Below are 19,459 nucleotides of genomic sequence, written 5' to 3'. Positions count from 1 at the left end.
AATTTGTCGGCGATTTTTGAGCGTACGAATATTCCCTCGTCACAGATCGACCTTCGAGATCTACATCTCGATCGATAGTTCAAATGTTGAACATCGTTCCAATTCATGTCCAGTCAAAACTATTGAAACACTGCAGCACGAGACAGCTGTATTTTTCTCAAATAATTTTCAGTAGAGTTTCGTAGTTACTTTCTCAAATACTGGTTAGATCACCGCGAAGATAAGTGAACCGTGGGAAGTCTGTATAATTATTTTACTACGAATTGTGAATGGCAAGTAGACCTTTTGACATCTGTGAAACAAGGTGAGAGAGACAGAGAACACTGTTTATTGGGCAAGCCCTGTACTGTAAGTACAGGGTGCTGTAAGTTCAAAGAAGAGAAGGCAGTACGAGTGACTTACTCCTAATAAATAAAGAAATTCGACCGTAAGTAAACTAACAATGAAGTCAAAATTACACGCCAGTGAGGATAGCTACAACAAAGAGTAAATCGTTAAATTTAGGAAACAAGAACTAAATTGTGATTACTAAAGTGGTGCGAGGAAGGGAGAGGTAAAAGACGGAAGATTTGGCGCAGGAAATTGCGAAGCAACTCTATTTTTGCAACGTCGAATCAATACATTTTTTCCATGTGAATAATATAAAAATAGATGTAGGATCATTCCCCGAGTATTTATACAACAAATGGGGCGATGAACGCCTCGCTGTTTTGAGGTTAACAATCACTAACGTCGTTGGCAATGGTGAGATTTTATTTTTGATCACCTCGCGGGAACAAAGAGATACACGGATCCGCACAGGAACTCCTAGAAATAATCAGTTTCGCGAGCTATCAGGATGGGACTCGAAGCAATGGATTCTGAAGTCAGTGAGTCTGTTATGAAGAGAGTTTATTACGCTGCAAGAGATGGAATGGCAATAGCCCTTTACGCCTTACTCAGTGAGAGGTGGAGGCATGTTGACGAGCTCTTGAATCAGGTAAATCATAAATATTACAATTTACCAGCCTACCCACAAGATATTGCAATTGCAGATAATCTTACTAAGTTTTATTTTTGGAAAATAGCAGCTCAATAACTTGATCACAATTAAGTGAGTCATTCACTACTCCATTAGAATAATCATCTGAAGAAGATGGGTTTAAAAAATTCATGAATTTTAGAAACTGCCAAAAGTTTATTGCTGTTTAATAACAGGGGAACTAAAGTCAGATCCTTATAAATCACCAAAAGATAAAGAGGAGTAACCACTGCATAAGAATATCTGTACTGTAGGTGGCCAAAAATTTTGGTCTTTGTCTCTAGAATATAAACAAACAGCATCCTACGAGCGTGCTTCTATTTATGATTCCTGTTTCTGTTATTGCTAAGTCATTCTCATTCGATATAGTACCAGCAGCAGTGATAGCCAAATTGCTAAATTTGGAACAGAGGAATCTCCAGACTTCCGTACTCAAGCATCTCCAATTTATTGTTACCTTATTACAATGCCAAATAATATATCCCCAGCAGAAATAAAGTGTGAAAGTAATTGCTGATTTTTTTAATACAATGCTGTGCGAACTCTTGTAACAACAAATGAATATCACATCTTGGAACTGTTCTATAGCGTGAACTAATTTGTTTTGAAAGATTTGTACAGCTGAAAAGTCTTTCGAATTCATACATTGAGAACATCTTCCAAAGGTAATACTTCATTTCAGAAAGTAATAGAGGATGACGGACAGCAATGTACGCCATTGATAGCTGCAGCAAGATATGGTCATAGTAAGGTCGTACAAACCTTGGTTGAAAAATTTCGTCCAAATTTAGAGCAAGAGGGTACTGTAAAATTCGATGGATGCGTTATCGAAGGAGCAAGCGCTTTATGGTGTGCAGCAGGTACATTACACTTGTTATTATCGTGCTGCTTGTTGGTCAATAGATAAGCCAACGACGTTTGTAGTATGCTCCTAATATTTTGGCAGACGTCCTGGTCATTCACATCTGTATAAAAATTGCTGATATGTTGGTAAACTTTCGATTATTTCGAATCTCCGTAACGTCTCCATTGTTTATTAGGTGCGGGGCATATGAATGTAGTAAAAACACTGGTTAAGGCTGGTGCGAATGTAAATCATCTGACAAAAACCAACTCTACACCTTTGCGAGCTGCATGTTTTGACGGAAGACTAGATATAGTTCAGTATCTGACCGAGCATAAAGCTGATATACATATTGCCAATAAATACAATAATACGTGTCTAATGATTGCCGCTTACAAAGGACACCTGGACGTTGTGAGTATCATAAACGTCCATTCATTCAATATCTAGAGTTTGTTATTCAATTGTCTGGATGCGAAATTTTCTTCCAATAAATGTAGGTGAGCTATTTACTCGAAATTGGAGCTAATCCAGATGAAGAGGCACACTGTGGTGCGACGGCATTACACCTAGCCGCTGAATGTGGCAATTTCCATGTTGTCTCGGAATTGCTTCGATATGGGGCACGCATGACAAAGAATGTCAGTGGTATGACGCCTCTAATTGTTGCCGCAGAGCGCACGAGAACTAAGGTTGTGGAATGCTTAGTTGAGAGGCCGGAAGTAACCACGGTTGAAAAAATTGAAGCTTATGAGCTACTTGGTGCATCTTACGCTAACGATAAAGATTACTATTGCATTACGACAGCATACCAGTATCTGCATAAAGCGATGCAGCTAAGGTATATGAAATAATTATGAGTCCGTTTATCTGCTTCAGTTAGTAAAACAGCCTGTTATTTAATGCAGATATAACGATCCTGAGAACATAATACGTAAACCGGTAACAGAACCGATACCTGCCTATGAAAATTGGAAAGAATCGCAGACTTTAGAACAATTGGAAAACATAATGAACAATCACAATGCCATTCATATGGAGTCGCTTGCAATTCGAGAGAGGATATTAGGCAAGTATTAAATTGAATTTAGTGATAAATATTTTTTAGAAATCTCCACTCCGGTTCAATGAAACGAAAGATTCTAATGTATTCTGGTTTCATTTTTGTTTGATCTTCGTCAGGAACACACAATCCAGAAGTGCCTCATCCGATAGTATTTAGAGGAGCTGTTTTTGCTGATAATGCAAGATTTGATAGATGCATTGATCTGTGGCTTCACGCCTTGAAACTACGTCAGCTAAATAATATTTCTGTTGTGAAGGATTTACTCCGATTTGCGCAGGTAAATCTGATCGTTGTACTAAGTGTTGTAAGTATCTGTAATTATTTATTATGATTACAATATTTTGATGCCTGTTCAGGTATTCTCTCAAATGATACATGTTGGGGTAGATCTCCAGCTCACCCAGGTTATCGATGTCCTAGAAGCTAGTGTGATCGAACTTAAGAGAAATAAAGAGAAGACGGCCAATCCAGAACCCAAAGATGATGTTGTACAGATCACTGTAAGTGAGAAGAATGGATTGAAAATTATTTATTTATTTATTATCGTTAGTAAGCAAGGTCTTAGCGAATGTTTATTTATTCACGCAGGAAGAGATGCAATCAAATATAACAACAGCTCTTTACATCCTAACAATTTTAATGAAGCTAATGAAACTTAATGAGAAGGGAGATGAAAAGGAAGAGATCAGACGGGCGCAACGATTAGTGCACAATTTATGTTCTCTTGGCGTAACTCTTAGAGATGGTCAAACCCTTCTACATCTTGCTGTAAACTCAGAAACACCTGTCGATGATTTTCATACCAACGATGTTTGCAAGTACGTTCGTCCACTTTTATCAAGTATGGGTTCTAACATGCGCGTCTTGAAAATTGCGCTCACCTATTATGATGTTTAATTTAAGGTTTCCCTGCGCTGCTACAGCAAAGTTTCTCATTCAGTGCGGTGCCAATGTGAATGCGATGGATCATAACCGAAATACACCTCTTCATGTGATTGTCGGTTATCAAAAACCCATTAGGTGAGGATCGCATTCACCTTTTCAGACTCGATTTGATTATTTTTCATAACTATCTGGTTACTTGATAACTAGTTGCAAACTCTTTATGATCCAATCAATTTATTATCACAGTGACTTTTTGACACTCCATTCTATAATAATCGACCTCACGGAGGCTGGAGCACATATGGACACAGTTAACATTAAAGGAAAGACTCCATACGATGCCTCTTCTACCGGTCAGTAATAATTTTGATTTTTTTTTCTCAATCTTTTTCTTTCATCGAGATAAATTTCACAACTAAATATCCTATGGATTCGATTTATCAATTACAGGTGTTGCCGAGATAATACTTCGTTCGCAAAATAAAATCTCATTGAAATGTATGGCAGCAAAGGCAGTTAAAACGTACAACTTGAACTACAGCGGTAGCGTACCACGATGTCTTGAGAGTTTTATAGAACTTCATGGACCCGGACTCAATCAAGGCTAACCAGAGTCAATTTTCAATCTCACACAAGAAGGATTTGATGTGATGTTCTCTTTTCAGAGTTTCTTTTTGTCTCAAAGATAGGTAAGTTATTGCCAATATCGACTATAGCGATTCATTTACCGTGCAATACATATCCGTCGCGGGAACATTTTCGGCATTTTCTGAATCGACATCTGAAAGACAGCGAATTGCAGTGAGTCGGTATAACGCGGAGATAGTCGAGTTCTTCATAACGATATTAGGGGTGGGTGAGATCGTTACAAAGATCTGAAAAAATATCAAAGCCTGCGATATTTGAAACAAGATTATTTGTATACATTCGTACGACATGCTTGGGTTTTGTCAAGTAATAGATCTTTGTTTCCGGTATATTGTTATTTTCAAAAGTAAAACTGCGGTGCAGTTTATTAATTGATCTTGTAACAATGATAAAAGTGTATTACGTACTAGACCACGGACCTATCTTGAGATGCCAACGAATGAGCTGTACAATTGATGCCTTTTACATTAATAATTTGAATTGAACGGAAAAAGTATGTGAGAAATGATGCTGTGAATAATTGTTCAATGTAAATCAGGTGAAAATATCATAGAATTTTTCGGTACCCTGAATCTTATTTGTATTTTTAAAATTATCAATGAATTACCATTTGAAATTGTTATTGTTTGGTGCAAAACGTGTCTATGAAGAGATTATACTGAGCTGTGCGAGATGCGCAAGCGAAAATATTTCATCACGTTTTTTCTTAAATACTCTTTTCATTTACTTCCTGAAATCTAGTCAGATTTATACCATCTTCTTACATGGATGGAATATAGACAATAACTATTTTATTTTTAATCGTTTGAATATTTATCTTGGAAACAAATAAAATTTATCTAATACTGAATATCTTCGCAGTAATTAAAGCGCCGATCAACTCCTGCTTTTTCATATCTCCACATAAACATTAAAGTTCATTTAACTCAAATCGTGATTTTCCATCAAAAAGTGTCAACTCTATTCTATCAACGGGGTAATTTTTCACCGCTTTGATACTGCAGGTTAGTAAACTCTTCAAGCTGTTTGAAAAATATCTTGACTCCTACGCTCACGCTAATTGAAATTCTAATGAAATGCAAAAATATAAACGTCGCAAATAAAAATAACAAAGATCTGGTAATATAGTATATTTTTATTCATCAACTGCATAACGAGTTGACCCAATTATGTTGTAAAATTTCATAATTCAAAAAAAAGAAACAAAAAACAGACAATCTAGATAAATAAATGTACAAATAGGGCAATACTTCAGTGAATTATAAAAAAAATTCGAATTCTGGATTATTTTTCCTGTAGAATATGGCAGTCCAGGTACATATTTTTGATCGAATCACTTAAATTAAATATTTGTTGACTATTTTCACCGCCTATCCAAACAATGACGAATTGTTGTGACTTGTTGATTTTCTACTTACAGTTAAATAGACTACAAATGCACGTGCCTAGTGAAATACGTATAAAACATCTGATGAAAAAAAAAGTGTGTTTATTACAGGACGGATATTTTCATGGAATGTGAGCTTGCTCTTTTTGGTTTTTTGTTGAACGTAGTTTAATAGGAATTCTGGAAAAAGACAGTCAATGATTGAAACAAAATAGATTTCATTTTGCGCACTGGTTTACATGATAGGATAATTGCAACAATTCGGAAAAAATTCTCCAACGTTATTTATCTATAAACGTAGGTAGATATTATATCTGAATTTAACTATACATTCATACCCATAATTATATTCTCAAATATATGTATCTTTCTATTTTAGATATACAATAAGTATACGAAAAAAGTTTTATTATAATTTGAACTGAAGTAATGGCTTTTTTCTATTTAAACAACGTGTGCAGTTTGTTAACAGACGATATCTTTGAAGTGGCATTGATTCAGTAATTTTATTTTTTCTCTTAGGTGGACCCTAATTTTGGGAGAATATCCTGGTACGCCTGTATTTGAGTCATGGATAGTCAGGGAAAAATGTATCACCTAATTGTTTGGATGGTTGAGAACGGTAATTCGATAATTGTAAGTTGCTATTTATAGTAGTTTGGGCAATGCTTAGGCCCCTGTGCTCTGGAAAAACATCATTTCCGACCTTCGTTAAATTGATCCGTGCGTCGGGAAACTGGATAACGAAGTACCAAAGTACTATCTGCAGATATTATCGGAAGTGCATTGTCGCAGTGGTCATTTATCAGATGGCTGACACTGTCGAAGACACGATCCTTTGTACGTACCTGTAAGTAAATTTTAATTGATTTTTCAATCTCTCGTCTTGACGATACAACTATTATTGTTGATGCGTAAAATGAAAATACTCACAACGCCTTCTGGGTCTATGAGTAATAAATGTCTCGGTGTACCGCCGTTCATTCCTGTGAGAACGTACTGTCCTGGAGATCCTTGGGATTCTCTAACAAGAAAGTCCCCATCCTGACACAAATATTTCAATGTTAATTTCAAATGTTATTGTGATGAATTTCAAAAAGCTGTTACGAAATGACGGCAACTTACCTTAGTAAGCATAGATTCAGCTTCTGCTCGACTTATACTACCGTGAAACCAAATCTCACGTTTTAACTGTTGCTTTTGCGATTGTGGACTCAGTTTACTAACATCGGGTATCGCGGTGTTGAAAGGCTCTGCGAATAAAAAGAACAAACTATTCATGGTGCAATTTTCTATGCGCCCATATCTTGAAGTGAAATTATGATAATTCATACTAACGCATATCAAATGCGTCTCTCTGTTCTCGTCGCATTTCTCTATTCGCAGCAATAACTGTATCATTAACATAGTTATGCTCGACGACAATGCTGCTTGATGGTAATGCTGACGCGGTGTCAGAACTCAAATCGATCAAATTTCCAGTTTCTGTAATCAATGCAACAATATTAGATGCCGATAACACTTTTTACATACAAAAAGATTGAACAGATTATTTTATCTACCTGGCCATTGTTGAGCTTGTCTACCCCGATTGCTCGTGAGGGTGTCTGTAAGTGAAGTGGATTGTGTAGTACTAGATGCTCCATGATTATGATTGGAATGGTGTTTTAAGTTGGGCAATGTCGAAGCATTAATTGGCAGGGGAGGTACGGGAGGTGGACCAATATCTGGCGGTACCTTTCCTGGTAAATCGTTGTAATAGTCTCTATCGACATCTCGCGAAGCAGTTAGCCCAGTGCTAGGAGAGAAAAAAAACAAAAATAGAAATTGATGAAAATGTTAAATTTCAAAGATTTGGCTCTTGGGAATACTTAAATAGTTAGGATCAAATACTCAGGTAGAAATTGTGACTCTACTAACTAGACAGACGAAGGCTTGGTGAGGAATTCTTTGAATCTCAATTCAAAGGCTTGACCAATTGTCGCGATTACATCTTGTGCCAATCCTCCACCACATTCTAAAACATAGCAGGCTCGCCAGTCTTTGAGATTCTTAGCAATGTATGCGACAAAATCCAAGGTATCCTAGCAGATTACAAATGCAATCGATGAATTACCGACAAAGAAATTAATGCTCTAAAACATCTCTAATCTATCAGGATATTTCAGTAATTACCGTATCCCCACCAGATGCGAAAGATATTCGGGGCATATCATGTTTGGCAATTAATGTCCCAGAATCAAGCATAGACAGCGCTAAACTGCAGCTACTTATTACGAGATTAATATTAGCCCCTGCATGTTCCATTCGAGGTTTATCCGCAATTGCTTTTAGGACTTTTCTATCAACCTGAAATGGTATAATTGATTGATCAAAATTGGGTCAAAAGTAGGACCGGTTGCCGAGAGTTTCAGACCTCATTTATAGCAGATAACTCACCCGCCTCTTTTTATCAGCGGATTTCAACCCAGCTGCTTCACAGACTCTGTTTATACACTCTCTGTAAAAATATATTATCTTAAAAAACTGCAATGATCTGTTTTGAGATCTGGTACAGAGGGCCCACCCTGTAAACTTTGACCATAACAAGTATAATTGAAAATATTAATCATCAGTCAGAAATGTTAGTTGTAGTCAACTACTACAGTTACCCAAGAAATGTGTCATCGAAACAAAATATGTTAATACACAGAATTATTCATGACACACACTAGTCAGGTCGACAATAATCAGAAAATTAAACTTACTTAGCAACGCATGATCGTGTTTCAAAATCCAAGCTTTTCATAGATGTATATACCTCCAGACATCCAATATACTATAAAAACCGAATAGTAGAATAATAAATTAGATAGTCGAATAATCACCGAAAATTCTGATGAAAATACTGCGCTCATTAAGATAAGAAGTAAATCAGTGCGATGGCTAACTTTTTATCTTTCTATACATATTTCCTGACACATGTGTCGAATCATTAATGAGAGATATTTTTATCTGCTCTTTTATTATAAGTATAATAATGACGTTCGTACCCTGACAGCATATGTAATGCCTTCTTTTGTGACTTGATTATCTGAATGTAACCAGCCCCTTGCTGGTTTACTTATAAAACTTCCACCACCTCCGGAAGACATTGCTGTAAAAATGTTGATTATTCAAAACCAAGGTAGAACAATTTCCACCCAAGAGAAATTCTTCAAAGAGTAAGCGTACGATTGGAAGTGTATAAATAAAGTCTGGTATATTTACCTTGATTTAAATAACTGGAGAACGCAATTGCAGTTTATTATTCAGGTGTCCACTACATTTGCGAAGTTATTTGTTATAGATGAGTGTACAATAACAAGGAAGACGATAGCCTGCGTGATGCACGTTCTAATGAAATTGACGATAGTAATAATTGTTCTTGGAAATAAACCCCCACGTATATTGTTATGGGTAACGTAAATTATTACATGATTTGACAGCTGACAGAAATGGTTCAGAGTCCGTGATTCCTTTAGTTCATTCCATTCATTATTAGTACAAGAATACGAGAAGTGGCTCATTCATGAGCTACAATTGAACGTAATAATTGCCAAACGGTGCGTAAATTTTTTACGTCCATTCAGAAAAAAGAATGGAAGAATTACTATACAATCAAATCCTCGCAATGTGAAATACCGGCACACAGTTATGAATGAAATAGTTTGACAAATTCAGCTGGTACTGCACCCCACCCTTTTACGGGAGCACCCACAGAGCGGCCGCAAATCGTAATACGTCATTCAAATAGGGTACCATCGTAATACCATCGACACAGGAGGCTGAACTTTGAGTGAGAATCATGGGCAATGATTGAATGTAAAGAAGTGGAAAATCTTAGAAGAAAATTCGTTCTCCAGGACTCTTGACCGACGACATCCACTGCTGCAGATAATCGTAAATAATTGTTTCCCAGTTCTGAGAGTTTGTAATGCTTGTCATTTTATTTCCACCGGACTACACTTCCGGTTTGGAGTAGTTAAATCGCGCGGCATGGGGACATTTGAGGTTATAAATTGTATCTATGTTACCTTTTGAGCGTACGCTTTTGAAAAAGTAATAATCTATCAATGTGAGTTGCGCGATATTCTACAACTATAGAAAAATAAAGGTATATTCATATGGACTGGGGAAACCGACAGGGTTTCATGACAGAAACTTACGGTTAGTGAATCCCGAAAATTGGTTGGTTGGAAGGAAACCAGCAACCGCTTTTGTGGTGGTAAATCTTAAATAGGGTTAAAAACACGCGTGGAGAAAAGATGGCGAGTACATGTTGCTCCGCGTTTTCTCCGGACGGTAAATACTTAGCGTATTGTGGCAGTGATGGAAAATTGAAGATTTGGGATACTGCTACGAGCCTATTAAAACAAGAATATGTACCAAATTTACATCTGTCATCACCCTGCAGTGTCCTCGCATGGATCCCAGTTAGCCGTCAATCAAACAGCAATTCGGTATGCCATGTGCGCGTTATGATTTCACTAATATATTCATGATAATTATTGATAGCATAATACCATATTGATAAATTTCCGTTCTAATATCCAGTTAATTTATAAGCTTTCAGAATTTGAATTGATATTTACTTTCCGAACCGTATTATGGGTTAAATTCCTGGCTTTCAAGCTCTCCAATGTACTGAATATGAGGTACTCGGTTGTAAAACAAAGTGCCTAGACTGCTGATATTTTTCAATGAAAATTCGTGATGTGATATTTTGAGAGAATTTCTATTCATGACGTTGTCAGGTTTTCATGATTTATATCAATATTTATTGAATTTATCCATTAGACTTCTCCATGGAAGAAGCGCAGGAGAAAATCTACAACGGAAGAAGGGGAGGAGACAGGGATAGTCGCTATGGGTTCGGTTAATGGAAATGTTATTTTATGGGATACCGCAACAGCCTCTGTTAGTAAACAGCTACAGAATGGTCACGCAGGAATTATCACGGCCATCACTTGGTCAGATTCTAATGGTTTATTCACATCAGCCGAAGATAAGCAAATCGTTGAATGGAATGTTAAAGAAAATGGAATAAAATCGAAGTGGAAATCTGGAAAGCATAAAATCACAGCCCTAACTGTCCTGACCAATCAGAATTCGCTCATTTCTGCTAGTAAGATCATCAAGTGGTGGGACCTTGCTACCAAACGTCTCATTACAAGCTTTACCGGTCATGCTTCGGAGATATCTCTGTTAAATCCTATTACAATGAAAGATGATATTAACTATCTTGTCAGCGGAGCCAATGGAGACAGACAACTCAACGTTTGGGCTTTAAATAAGGTGAATTTCTTGGACTCCTTCCAATATTTGGAATCTGTCTGTATAGTCAGGTGATGCTAATTTGAATGTGGCATCTGATTAATTTTTTTATGCATATTGACAGGACAATACAGATAAGAATTCCGTAGCAATACTCGCAATGCCAGATGACCCTGTTTCGGTATCAACGCATGTTAATGAAGAATCACAAATAGAGGTTTTAGCTGTAACAAGATCTGGTACAGCGCATTTATTCAAACACCAGCCAAATGGACGAAGTTCCAAGCCTTTGAAACCAGTTCTTGCTGTTGTAATTGCATCGAATCGAGGTCAGAAAGAATCCTCGTCACAGATCTCAATCCTCAGTGGAAAGATATGGGAAGATTCAAGATTGCTTCTAGCATATGGTTCCCCCTTGGGAATGATGTTTGAAAAAGTAGTTCCAGACTTTTCTGAAAAATTGCAATGTCTAGTGAGGTCAGAAAGGAAGAAATCAACGAAACAAGATCGAGAGTTTTCCAAGTTGAAAGCCACAGAGGTTGATGGAGACGTGGAGTATCTGGTCGCAGGTAATTCACTTGCTGCTTTGAGGCACGAAGTTGCCATCATGTGTCATCAATGAATTTTTTTTCCCTGCGTAGGAACACCTACAACCTTGAAAAGGAATAGAGGCAGTGCGGCTGGCCTACAATTACCAATGGAAATTAGATTAGAAAATCTTAGTCTCAAAACTTCCACTAATACACCTGGTGAAACGCCTACGAAAGCGACGAATATGGCGCAACTGCTTATGCAGGGATTACAAAGTAAAGACAAAGTTATACTCCGAGAGGTATTAATGAGGCGAGATGAAACCCTAATAAAAAATACAGTTGCGGGAATGCCAGTTCAGACAATCGTCCCTCTGCTGAAAGAGCTCACCGCTATGCTACAAGGAAAATTATACGTGTAAGGCAAATTCCAATATTGTTCATTTCATTTTCAATATTCGATACCCCCGGAAAGATGGATGGGCGAAGAATAACAATCGTGGGTTTCGATTATCGTCTGTTTCAGGAGCAAAATAACAATCACTTGGTTAAAAATATTGGTACAAACGTTCGCTGGGCATCTACTTTCATATCCAGATATTGGTGATTTATTAGGGCCAATTTTAGGGACTGTTGATGAAAAAGTCAACCTACTACCACAATTGTGCAGGCTGAAGGGTCGACTGGCTCTTGTGACTGGACAGATTTCGCAAGCGAGTCAAAAACAAGACAAACTCAACGAACCGAGCCTACTCGTTTATCAAGAACCAGGTCCGTCTTATAGTTCAGATTTGGTTCAAGTCCATGGGTGAATGTGGTAGTATAACGTTGAAATGCTTGCAGATTCCTCTGACGATGACAGTGAGGTGGAAGAATTGCCATCGGGAAGCGAATCTGACGAAATTTGGGAAGAGGCTTCCGATGAGGATATGAATCAAGATGCAGATATTGCCAACGATCAACACGATGACGACAATATTTCCATGTCCGATTGAACGATCAAGAAAATCAAACTGAGGTAAATATTTCACAAACAAAACAAAAACCTGGATAATTTCATCTAGGTAAAAACTTTCGGAAAAACATTGCCAACTCCGTCATTTCACTCTATGCATTGTCCTCTATCAGTCGGCCCAAAATTTGACATCAATAACTCGAATGTGGAAATTTCTGTATCATATTATTTCGATGTAAATATAAATCGTACTCTTTTCGTATGATTAAAAAAAAAATTCCGAATCTTCTGGCTTGGACTGAATATGCATCTTTGTTTGTTGTAAATAATGAAAGTAATAAATATGAGTGTATGCAGTCCAACTTGCTATTTTAGCATCTGCTGCTGTACTTACACGCTGGTTATAAGGATCGCTAAGCAAATACGTTAATTAACTATGTAGAATCCCTTCATACAGAAACATCCAGATATCGATCAGATTATCGAATACCACATATTTTGTATGTAAATTCTACTACGCACGTGTGAGTGGACATAATGTAATTCCGATAAGTTGATTGCCATTTTTTTTTTCTATAATTTAGAAAAAAAAATTATAGAACCATGGAAAGTCTCGCGAATTTGGATTCCATATAATATAACTGTTATTAGTTTTTGAATAATTATTCCCGAAAATATTCACCACTTTCGAAGATCTACCGACCGTTTTTGAACGCACATGATTTGTTCGCTCGATCATTGTTCGAGTGACTAATTTTTGGTTGAATAATGACATGAATAATCCAAAGTGGATTCTGTTAAATGAGGAATTTCTCTCAGGTATTTTAAATCAATGGAATTTTGGAACTTTACCTGTTTGTGGTATTTTATTATCAATGATTGGTAAATATATTATGCTACAAGAACGAAAAATTTTTGTTGATACTTTTTGCATTTACAGTTAAATTTATTCAACAATATAATTCGCACAGTAGCCGTCAGGCTATCATAAGTCTTCACAGATTTCAATCTTACTAAATGATATAAAATAAAGTACGTTATGTTTCTAACAAGATATTAAATTGTAAATAAAACAAAAATGTATCCGATGAGCACGTTCAACATTTAATCCAATGTGCTCAGGATAGATTTTTGAGTGTTCGGAAAATACTGAATTTAACAAGGTAAGCAAACTAATTAATTCACCGAAAAGTATCGACACTCGGTATCCACTATACTCCATTACTTATGGCCTACGGTAATTCTATTATTATCAACATAGATATCTAGCGGTTAATAAGTATGTGCAGACTGGGTTAGCAATAGTATATATAACATATAGTAACGTTTGTAGGACACTTTTTCAAATTTTTCTTTTGGCTTAATCGTGTCAGTCGTTTGCATCTCAGCAGGTAAATACGCCGCTCAGTTGCGCTGTTCGCGACTCGAGGTGCTCACATCCTTTCCGGGCTGTGTTCGCCAATTCTATTCTTGTAATACGTAGGCAAGTTTTATCTTCTTCAAATTCCGAACTAATAGAATAAACAAAACTTGCTCGTTTCGAACTTGAATAAAGTTTGCGAAAACAGCTTTTGATCAAACAATTGACTCGGATCAACGAGGAATAATTCCCACTTCACAAATCCGGACTCAAATTGCTCCTGCGGACGTAACGATTGAAATAATCTGGTCGCCAGCACTTACAACTTCCAGGTACCAAGAACCAGTCGTAGTACAATCGCACCTGTGGACGATGGAAATTATATTATTGAAAATATCAATTATGATACAAAGTAAGTGCATTCTTGACTATATTTGCGATTTGCATCAATTTTTACCTGGAAACAGCCCATCTCATCGACCCCATCGCAATGCTGTTGCTGCTGTTGCTGCTGGGAAAATTGAGACTTTCCGCTACTTCTGCCCTCGCTTTCTCCGGCACGTTTTTGCAGGTATTGCTGATAGTTTTGGAAGTCATGAACGGGTGGTGGAGAGCCAGAAACCGGCTCCCTGGGTCCAGGTAATCTAGTATTCTGATTTTCCTCTAAAAATGTATCCGGATAGAAAATTTCTGCTACCAACAAGCTGGTCCATCGTGGAGACGACAGACAACCACCGTCTAAGTAGTGGCAACGAGACTGCCTGTTGAGCGAAAGGGGAAATGGCTTAAGTGATTCCTTGGCTATTGACTCCAAAATGATTGATTATCGGTAAGGAGCGAAACTCACATACACCTGGTGACCTCGATCGTCTGGGTAAAATATCCTTCGTATGGTATTTGTACTACGTAACGCCACACTCCTTGATAATTTTTTGCAAACACCGGAGTGGCGTACTCCACTTTGGCCGGGCATGGAGTCGGCGGTCCAGAATACTCGGTCTGCGGTTCTTGAGGGGGTGTTCTTTGACGATATTCGGGAATCGGAGGATCGTCTCTGCGCTCTGCAGCCGTTGAAGCGAGAGGCTCACCTTGTATGGCCTTGTAGAGCATACAGACCCTGTCGATATTGGGTTTCATGGTAATTTGTTCGATGTATTTTATAAATTCGCGAAAATTCGTTATTGAAAACTCACACTCCTCCTCCGTTTTCGCAAAATTTTCGCCCACTCCTTGTCCCATTCTCGTTAACCGCCGACGTGGAATCTGAATCTGAACTCGATGATCTCTTGCTCCTGCTACGTTTCTCATCCGTGTCCACTCTGGGAAAAACAAAGATTATAGAATGAGATTGATAAAATTGGGCAATCAGAGTTTTTCGGATACGATTATTCGAAGTTCTCGTGCACTTACGAATTTTGCGAAAAAGGTTCCACTCTGGCGACCTTTGGTAACGAGTCATCAGCCTTCAAAATGGGCAGAGCTTTACTGAGGAACTTCAAAGTGTGATTACGCAGAAGTTCACTGAAATTTTTTAATCAAGAAAACTTATAATCGCGTTCATTTATAAATTCGTAATTACGCTTATCAGATATCTCTTTCAACTCATTAACGAATGCTCTTCGATTCGCGGCTCGAATGATGAGTGAAAAAAAATGAGGCTGATAGTGCATTCAAATATTTGTCAATAATATAAAAGAAAAGAATTCACGTGAAAAACATCGAATCAAATTCAGATAACGAAGCGAAGAACCAGATAAAACATTCCCTCCGAGTAATTATTAGTCAAAGTACGTAAAAAAAATTTATTACAAAGGGTACGAATATCCAAGAACGTTCTGGCGCATAGGGTTCCTAGGAATATATCCCTTGTTAAGATCCCCGCAGATGTTATGGATCGATACGAATCCCTTGCTTTGTTTTCCTGTGTCTGTAGGTGAAAAAGTAAATTTTCTTTAGATTTTTCAGTTCCATTATGCGGCATCGATCAAAAGTATATCGACAATTAATTACCGTGGCATTCTTTGTCGCTCTCAGCGTAGGGTGGAGGTCTCACTTTCGGTGGTTCAGCATTAGGCGATTCTACGAATGCATAGTAACCCTCCGGAGGTTCGTTATCCCGCTGTTGAGTTTCATCTTTAGAACCGTTGCCATTTTTACTCAAAAAATCATCTCCCATTACCGATGCGCAGATCAATGCCATCTGAAAATTACACGAATCAAAAATGATTAAACCGCGAGCTTCGTCTACAGTCTATTTCAAATTTCGGTCGAACATTGCATCTGGAATTTCTCCGAAGTAGTGTGATCTGTATTCAAGAAAAATCCTACGGTATTTTGATGATATTCCGAATGATATTTGCATAATTTTCTAATAACTCGTCGTTCGCGATCACCGTACGCTTCCCGAAGATCAGAGTTACTACGAAACTGCAATTCCTATTGAATTTTTATAGGCAGCTTCAGTTAAGAATGCAAATAAGTCGTCGGGATTAGAAATGTGAAGAGCGAGTTTGCGTTTGAAATATCCTGTATACCTGTTCTTCCTTATTTTATTTTTTGAAATCTCCACTGGTCTCCTTATATACCCATAGATGCCTACTTTATACGTGTGTATGTAGTATATATCGTTACTATAGGTGTAGTCTTATAACGGTACATGGTCCACTGACCGCCATACGATATCAATATACAAAGATATAGTTAATACGACCGACACATAGTCGCGTATAAGCATATGTGGCTTTCCGAATAAGGCGAAGAAGCCCCGTTGGGTTTAACGAATCGAGAACCATTTATTTTCACCTATTTATAAAACCAGAAAAAACGTTTTCTGCAAACAATCCAAGTCCGAATTTCTATTTCTAATTCTACAATGAGACGAAATTTGTTCAATTTAAAAAAATTTTAATCGCTTATAAAACTTATTATTATATAATCGTGACGCGTTCGGAAGTTCGATTAGACCTCGTTATAAATCATTTATTTTTTTTGTTCTTTCCATTTTTTTTATCCACTTAATGAGGATTACGCAAACTTTCGAGAATAATGATGACAAAAATGTATAACACAATGTGAAGATAAATTACGGCGATGCCTCGAGCGGAAACGGATCCTCCCGTAACTTATTATTCAAGAAGAAATTCAACCTACTTTTTTTTTTACTCAGTTTTAGTTTCTTTTTCCTTATTTATTTACTTGTATACTACCACAAATTAATATATAACGTCACGCGTGTGTAAACATTCATCCGTATATCGTAGCAATGGAAAAATTTCAATCGGTTTCAAAATCTTATCTGCGATTTATGTGGGGAAAAGAAAAAATCTTGCACATTGGTCAGATTTACGCGAGTTACTTCAACCGGTAACAATAAAATTATGCCGGTTACATGTTTTACGAGTTACGCATGCGATGTATTATTATATTGAAATTTCTAATTTCTTTACTTTTCTTCCGGTTTTCATATTTTTATTATTCATGTTATTATACCATAAAGTCACCGAGTACTAATCATTTTTTGTGTCAAATTTCATAGATGATTGTAGATTTTCCTCTTTTCTTAATTCACCCCCACCAATATTGTTATTAAACAATGATTGTTCAGTGAACGTGTTAAATTTTATATATAAATTATGAAATTCAGAATTCGAGATATATTAATTATGATCAACGAAATTCTTCTGTCATTTAAATCCACACCACCAAATTAAAAATACCAGGTGAAAGGATTTGAAACAGAAAAATTCGATATATTTTGATCTTTTCAAATGAAAATTGATTAAAAAAGAAATGAAAACTTAATTGAAATAAATCATGATTTAGGAACAAAAACAATTAACTCACAACGAACGTGCGAAAATTCATGGTTCTTTTTACAGTATTTTCTCGCCAAGTATTTATGTTTATTTTATCCTTTTCCTTCCCCCGTTAAATTGCGGAAAACTTTATCAGCTCGGATGCGAATAAATTTTGTCGTTCCAATCCTTTTCTTATACTCTAATTCTTATCCTTCTTATCGAACGTCTTATCCTCGACTCTTCGGTTCTTCGACTTCTTGGGGACTCTAAAACTCCGCGAGTCTAGACCGGTGGCCCCAATGCTTGTCCCCTACCTTGCGGCTCACCTGATATCTCACCTGGTAATACACAAACTTGAAACGGGCGTGTGTCCGAGGAATCTTCGTGCTCCCATCCAACCGAACAGGAGGTGCAACAGGTTAACGTGCTACATTCTATAACAGCGTTTATAAACTACATACCTATGCTTATGTAGCGTTATACGAAACGCTCGGCCTGATGGAGTCGGCCCAAAAAAAAAAGGGAATAAAAATATGAAATAACACATCCGCGGTATGCACGATATTAACACGACGATGTTGGTAAAAAAAAAAGATTAAAAAAAATTGTGTACGCACTTACACGGGAATACATGTAGGTGTCTGACCGAGCTTCACTTCTACATCTCGTAAAGACGTTTGACCTTGACCAATAATCACAAATTTAGACTCACACGATTAAATTCAACTCACGTTATGTACGTCTCCGTGTTCTCTTTCTTTTTTAATGATTAATATTTCATCTTCGTCCAACTGCCAACGGTTGGTAGTGAGAAAAAAAAATTCGTGAATATCAAATTATTTTTCGTTCCCTTTTTTCTCTCTCTCTCTTTCTTTCTCCTCATTCTGGGATCTCCGGTGATCATATCTTTTTTTGTCTTCCGAACTAGCTGCACCTCCTGTTCACAGACGTCAATATTTTCTGCATAACAAAAATGGCGAAAACAGGATACAAACAACAAACCAAAAAAACTTAATTTATTGCTAATGCTGAAAGCATAATGACTGCAGTGTCTATTTTGAAGATATGGTAAACGCGCAACGTACAGAAAAAGATTGAAGACTTTTTTCCAAATATTCCAAAATACTACCGAAAGCCAATTCATCCGAACGTGAAATAAGAATGATCTTCACGACAAGTAGACCTTCAATTTTTAATACAACGAACTCGAGTAATTTTTCTTACCCTCTTATCAGAGGCCAATGTACCCGTTGACGAATAATGCGCCAATGAGTAGAAAAAAAAATTGTTCAACAAAATCGAAAATACTGAGAAAGAACCTTTTGACACGGATAACGGGTTGAACCGATAGAAATTTACCGATGAAAATTATCGCAGTCTAAATTAATCGCGTGGGTGTTGGTGCAAACGTGTGTTTAATAACGTCACGTAAAAGTACTGTTACTCCGATATGCGGTACAGTTAGAAAGAGCTGCGTATATACAAGTTCTGCGGTCTTACAGTATAGAAGACATATTTACGGGCCAATAAACTATTTAACTGCATAGGCTGGATATACCTCGGTTTCGAATACTTTTTTTAGCATTAGCATGAATTAAATTCCTCGTCGTTCGATTCTACGATATTATTCGGATTCGGATGAAGTCGTGTGCACTTTCATGTAACGTAAAG

General features: G+C 37.1%; 4 protein-coding genes across 6 annotated transcripts; 2 read left to right on the top strand and 2 right to left on the bottom strand.

Annotated features, from left to right (window-relative positions):
• Positions 1 to 827: 827 nt before the first annotated feature.
• On the top strand, positions 828 to 6,507 carry LOC105688710 (protein fem-1 homolog B). Of its 2 annotated transcripts, XR_007278997.1 has the most exons (12): positions 828 to 979; positions 1,704 to 1,881; positions 2,062 to 2,279; positions 2,366 to 2,706; positions 2,774 to 2,934; positions 3,048 to 3,208; positions 3,288 to 3,431; positions 3,520 to 3,749; positions 3,835 to 3,951; positions 4,063 to 4,169; positions 4,267 to 4,505; positions 6,374 to 6,507. XR_007278997.1 is itself a non-coding variant. In XM_012405225.3 (11 exons), the coding sequence occupies exons 1-11, from the start codon at positions 839 to 841 to the stop codon at positions 4,422 to 4,424; spliced, it is 1,956 nt and encodes a 651-aa protein (XP_012260648.1). In that variant the 5' UTR covers positions 828 to 838; the 3' UTR covers positions 4,425 to 5,156. The 2 variants fall into 2 exon arrangements, 1 of the variants encoding a protein (XP_012260648.1); XM_012405225.3 differs by lacking the exon at positions 6,374 to 6,507 and having other exon boundaries at positions 4,267 to 5,156.
• LOC105688721 (SHC-transforming protein 1) lies at positions 5,580 to 9,590 on the bottom strand. 2 transcript variants are annotated; one of them, XM_012405241.4, is made up of 12 exons: positions 9,307 to 9,590; positions 9,101 to 9,226; positions 8,884 to 8,987; positions 8,599 to 8,669; positions 8,291 to 8,351; positions 8,027 to 8,200; positions 7,772 to 7,935; positions 7,414 to 7,649; positions 7,190 to 7,336; positions 6,977 to 7,104; positions 6,785 to 6,895; positions 5,580 to 6,699 (listed from the first exon to the last, which is right to left on the bottom strand). In XM_012405241.4, the coding sequence occupies exons 3-12, from the start codon at positions 8,983 to 8,985 to the stop codon at positions 6,547 to 6,549; spliced, it is 1,347 nt and encodes a 448-aa protein (XP_012260664.1). In that variant the 5' UTR covers positions 8,986 to 8,987; positions 9,101 to 9,226; positions 9,307 to 9,590; the 3' UTR covers positions 5,580 to 6,546. The 2 variants fall into 2 exon arrangements, with proteins under 2 accessions (XP_012260664.1, XP_048513197.1); XM_048657240.1 differs by having other exon boundaries at positions 9,101 to 9,590.
• Positions 9,591 to 9,795: 205 nt separating this feature from the next.
• Positions 9,796 to 13,543, top strand: LOC105688720 (WD repeat-containing protein 43). The gene is made up of 6 exons (XM_012405239.3): positions 9,796 to 10,332; positions 10,670 to 11,167; positions 11,271 to 11,715; positions 11,788 to 12,094; positions 12,203 to 12,447; positions 12,520 to 13,543. The coding sequence occupies exons 1-6, from the start codon at positions 10,138 to 10,140 to the stop codon at positions 12,669 to 12,671; spliced, it is 1,842 nt and encodes a 613-aa protein (XP_012260662.2). The 5' UTR covers positions 9,796 to 10,137; the 3' UTR covers positions 12,672 to 13,543.
• Positions 13,544 to 13,556: 13 nt separating this feature from the next.
• On the bottom strand, positions 13,557 to 18,063 carry LOC105688707. The gene is made up of 8 exons (XM_012405223.2): positions 17,835 to 18,063; positions 16,002 to 16,191; positions 15,801 to 15,918; positions 15,402 to 15,512; positions 15,185 to 15,310; positions 14,839 to 15,108; positions 14,449 to 14,752; positions 13,557 to 14,354 (listed from the first exon to the last, which is right to left on the bottom strand). The coding sequence occupies exons 1-8, from the start codon at positions 17,853 to 17,855 to the stop codon at positions 14,247 to 14,249; spliced, it is 1,248 nt and encodes a 415-aa protein (XP_012260646.1). The 5' UTR covers positions 17,856 to 18,063; the 3' UTR covers positions 13,557 to 14,246.
• Positions 18,064 to 19,459: the final 1,396 nt, after the last annotated feature.

The sequence above is a fragment of the Athalia rosae genome, chromosome 6 (assembly GCF_917208135.1).
Source record: "Athalia rosae chromosome 6, iyAthRosa1.1, whole genome shotgun sequence".
Taxonomy (NCBI): domain Eukaryota; kingdom Metazoa; phylum Arthropoda; class Insecta; order Hymenoptera; family Athaliidae; genus Athalia; species Athalia rosae.
This window is presented reverse-complemented; position numbering and strand designations above follow the sequence as displayed.

Coding starts and splice junctions, on each gene's coding strand:
- LOC105688710 (XM_012405225.3), top strand. CDS start 839: ATGGGACTCGAAGCAATGGATTCTGAAGTCAGTGAGTCTGTTATGAAG. Junction 2,280..2,365: donor ACAAAGGACACCTGGACGTT/GTGAGTATCATA, acceptor CAATAAATGTAG/GTGAGCTATTTACTCGAAAT. Junction 3,209..3,287: donor ATTTACTCCGATTTGCGCAG/GTAAATCTGATC, acceptor ATGCCTGTTCAG/GTATTCTCTCAAATGATACA.
- LOC105688721 (XM_048657240.1), bottom strand. CDS start 8,985: ATGTCTTCCGGAGGTGGTGGAAGTTTTATAAGTAAACCAGCAAGGGGC. Junction 8,201..8,290: donor CCGCTGATAAAAAGAGGCGG/GTGAGTTATCTG, acceptor ATACCATTTCAG/GTTGATAGAAAAGTCCTAAA. Junction 6,700..6,784: donor TCATAGACCCAGAAGGCGTT/GTGAGTATTTTC, acceptor ATTTACTTACAG/GTACGTACAAAGGATCGTGT.
- LOC105688720 (XM_012405239.3), top strand. CDS start 10,138: ATGGCGAGTACATGTTGCTCCGCGTTTTCTCCGGACGGTAAATACTTA. Junction 10,333..10,669: donor GTCAATCAAACAGCAATTCG/GTATGCCATGTG, acceptor TTTATCCATTAG/ACTTCTCCATGGAAGAAGCG. Junction 12,448..12,519: donor ACTCGTTTATCAAGAACCAG/GTCCGTCTTATA, acceptor AAATGCTTGCAG/ATTCCTCTGACGATGACAGT.
- LOC105688707 (XM_012405223.2), bottom strand. CDS start 17,855: ATGAATTTTCGCACGTTCGTT. Junction 15,919..16,001: donor GAGCGACAAAGAATGCCACG/GTAATTAATTGT, acceptor TTTCACCTACAG/ACACAGGAAAACAAAGCAAG. Junction 14,355..14,448: donor ATGAGATGGGCTGTTTCCAG/GTAAAAATTGAT, acceptor CATCGTCCACAG/GTGCGATTGTACTACGACTG.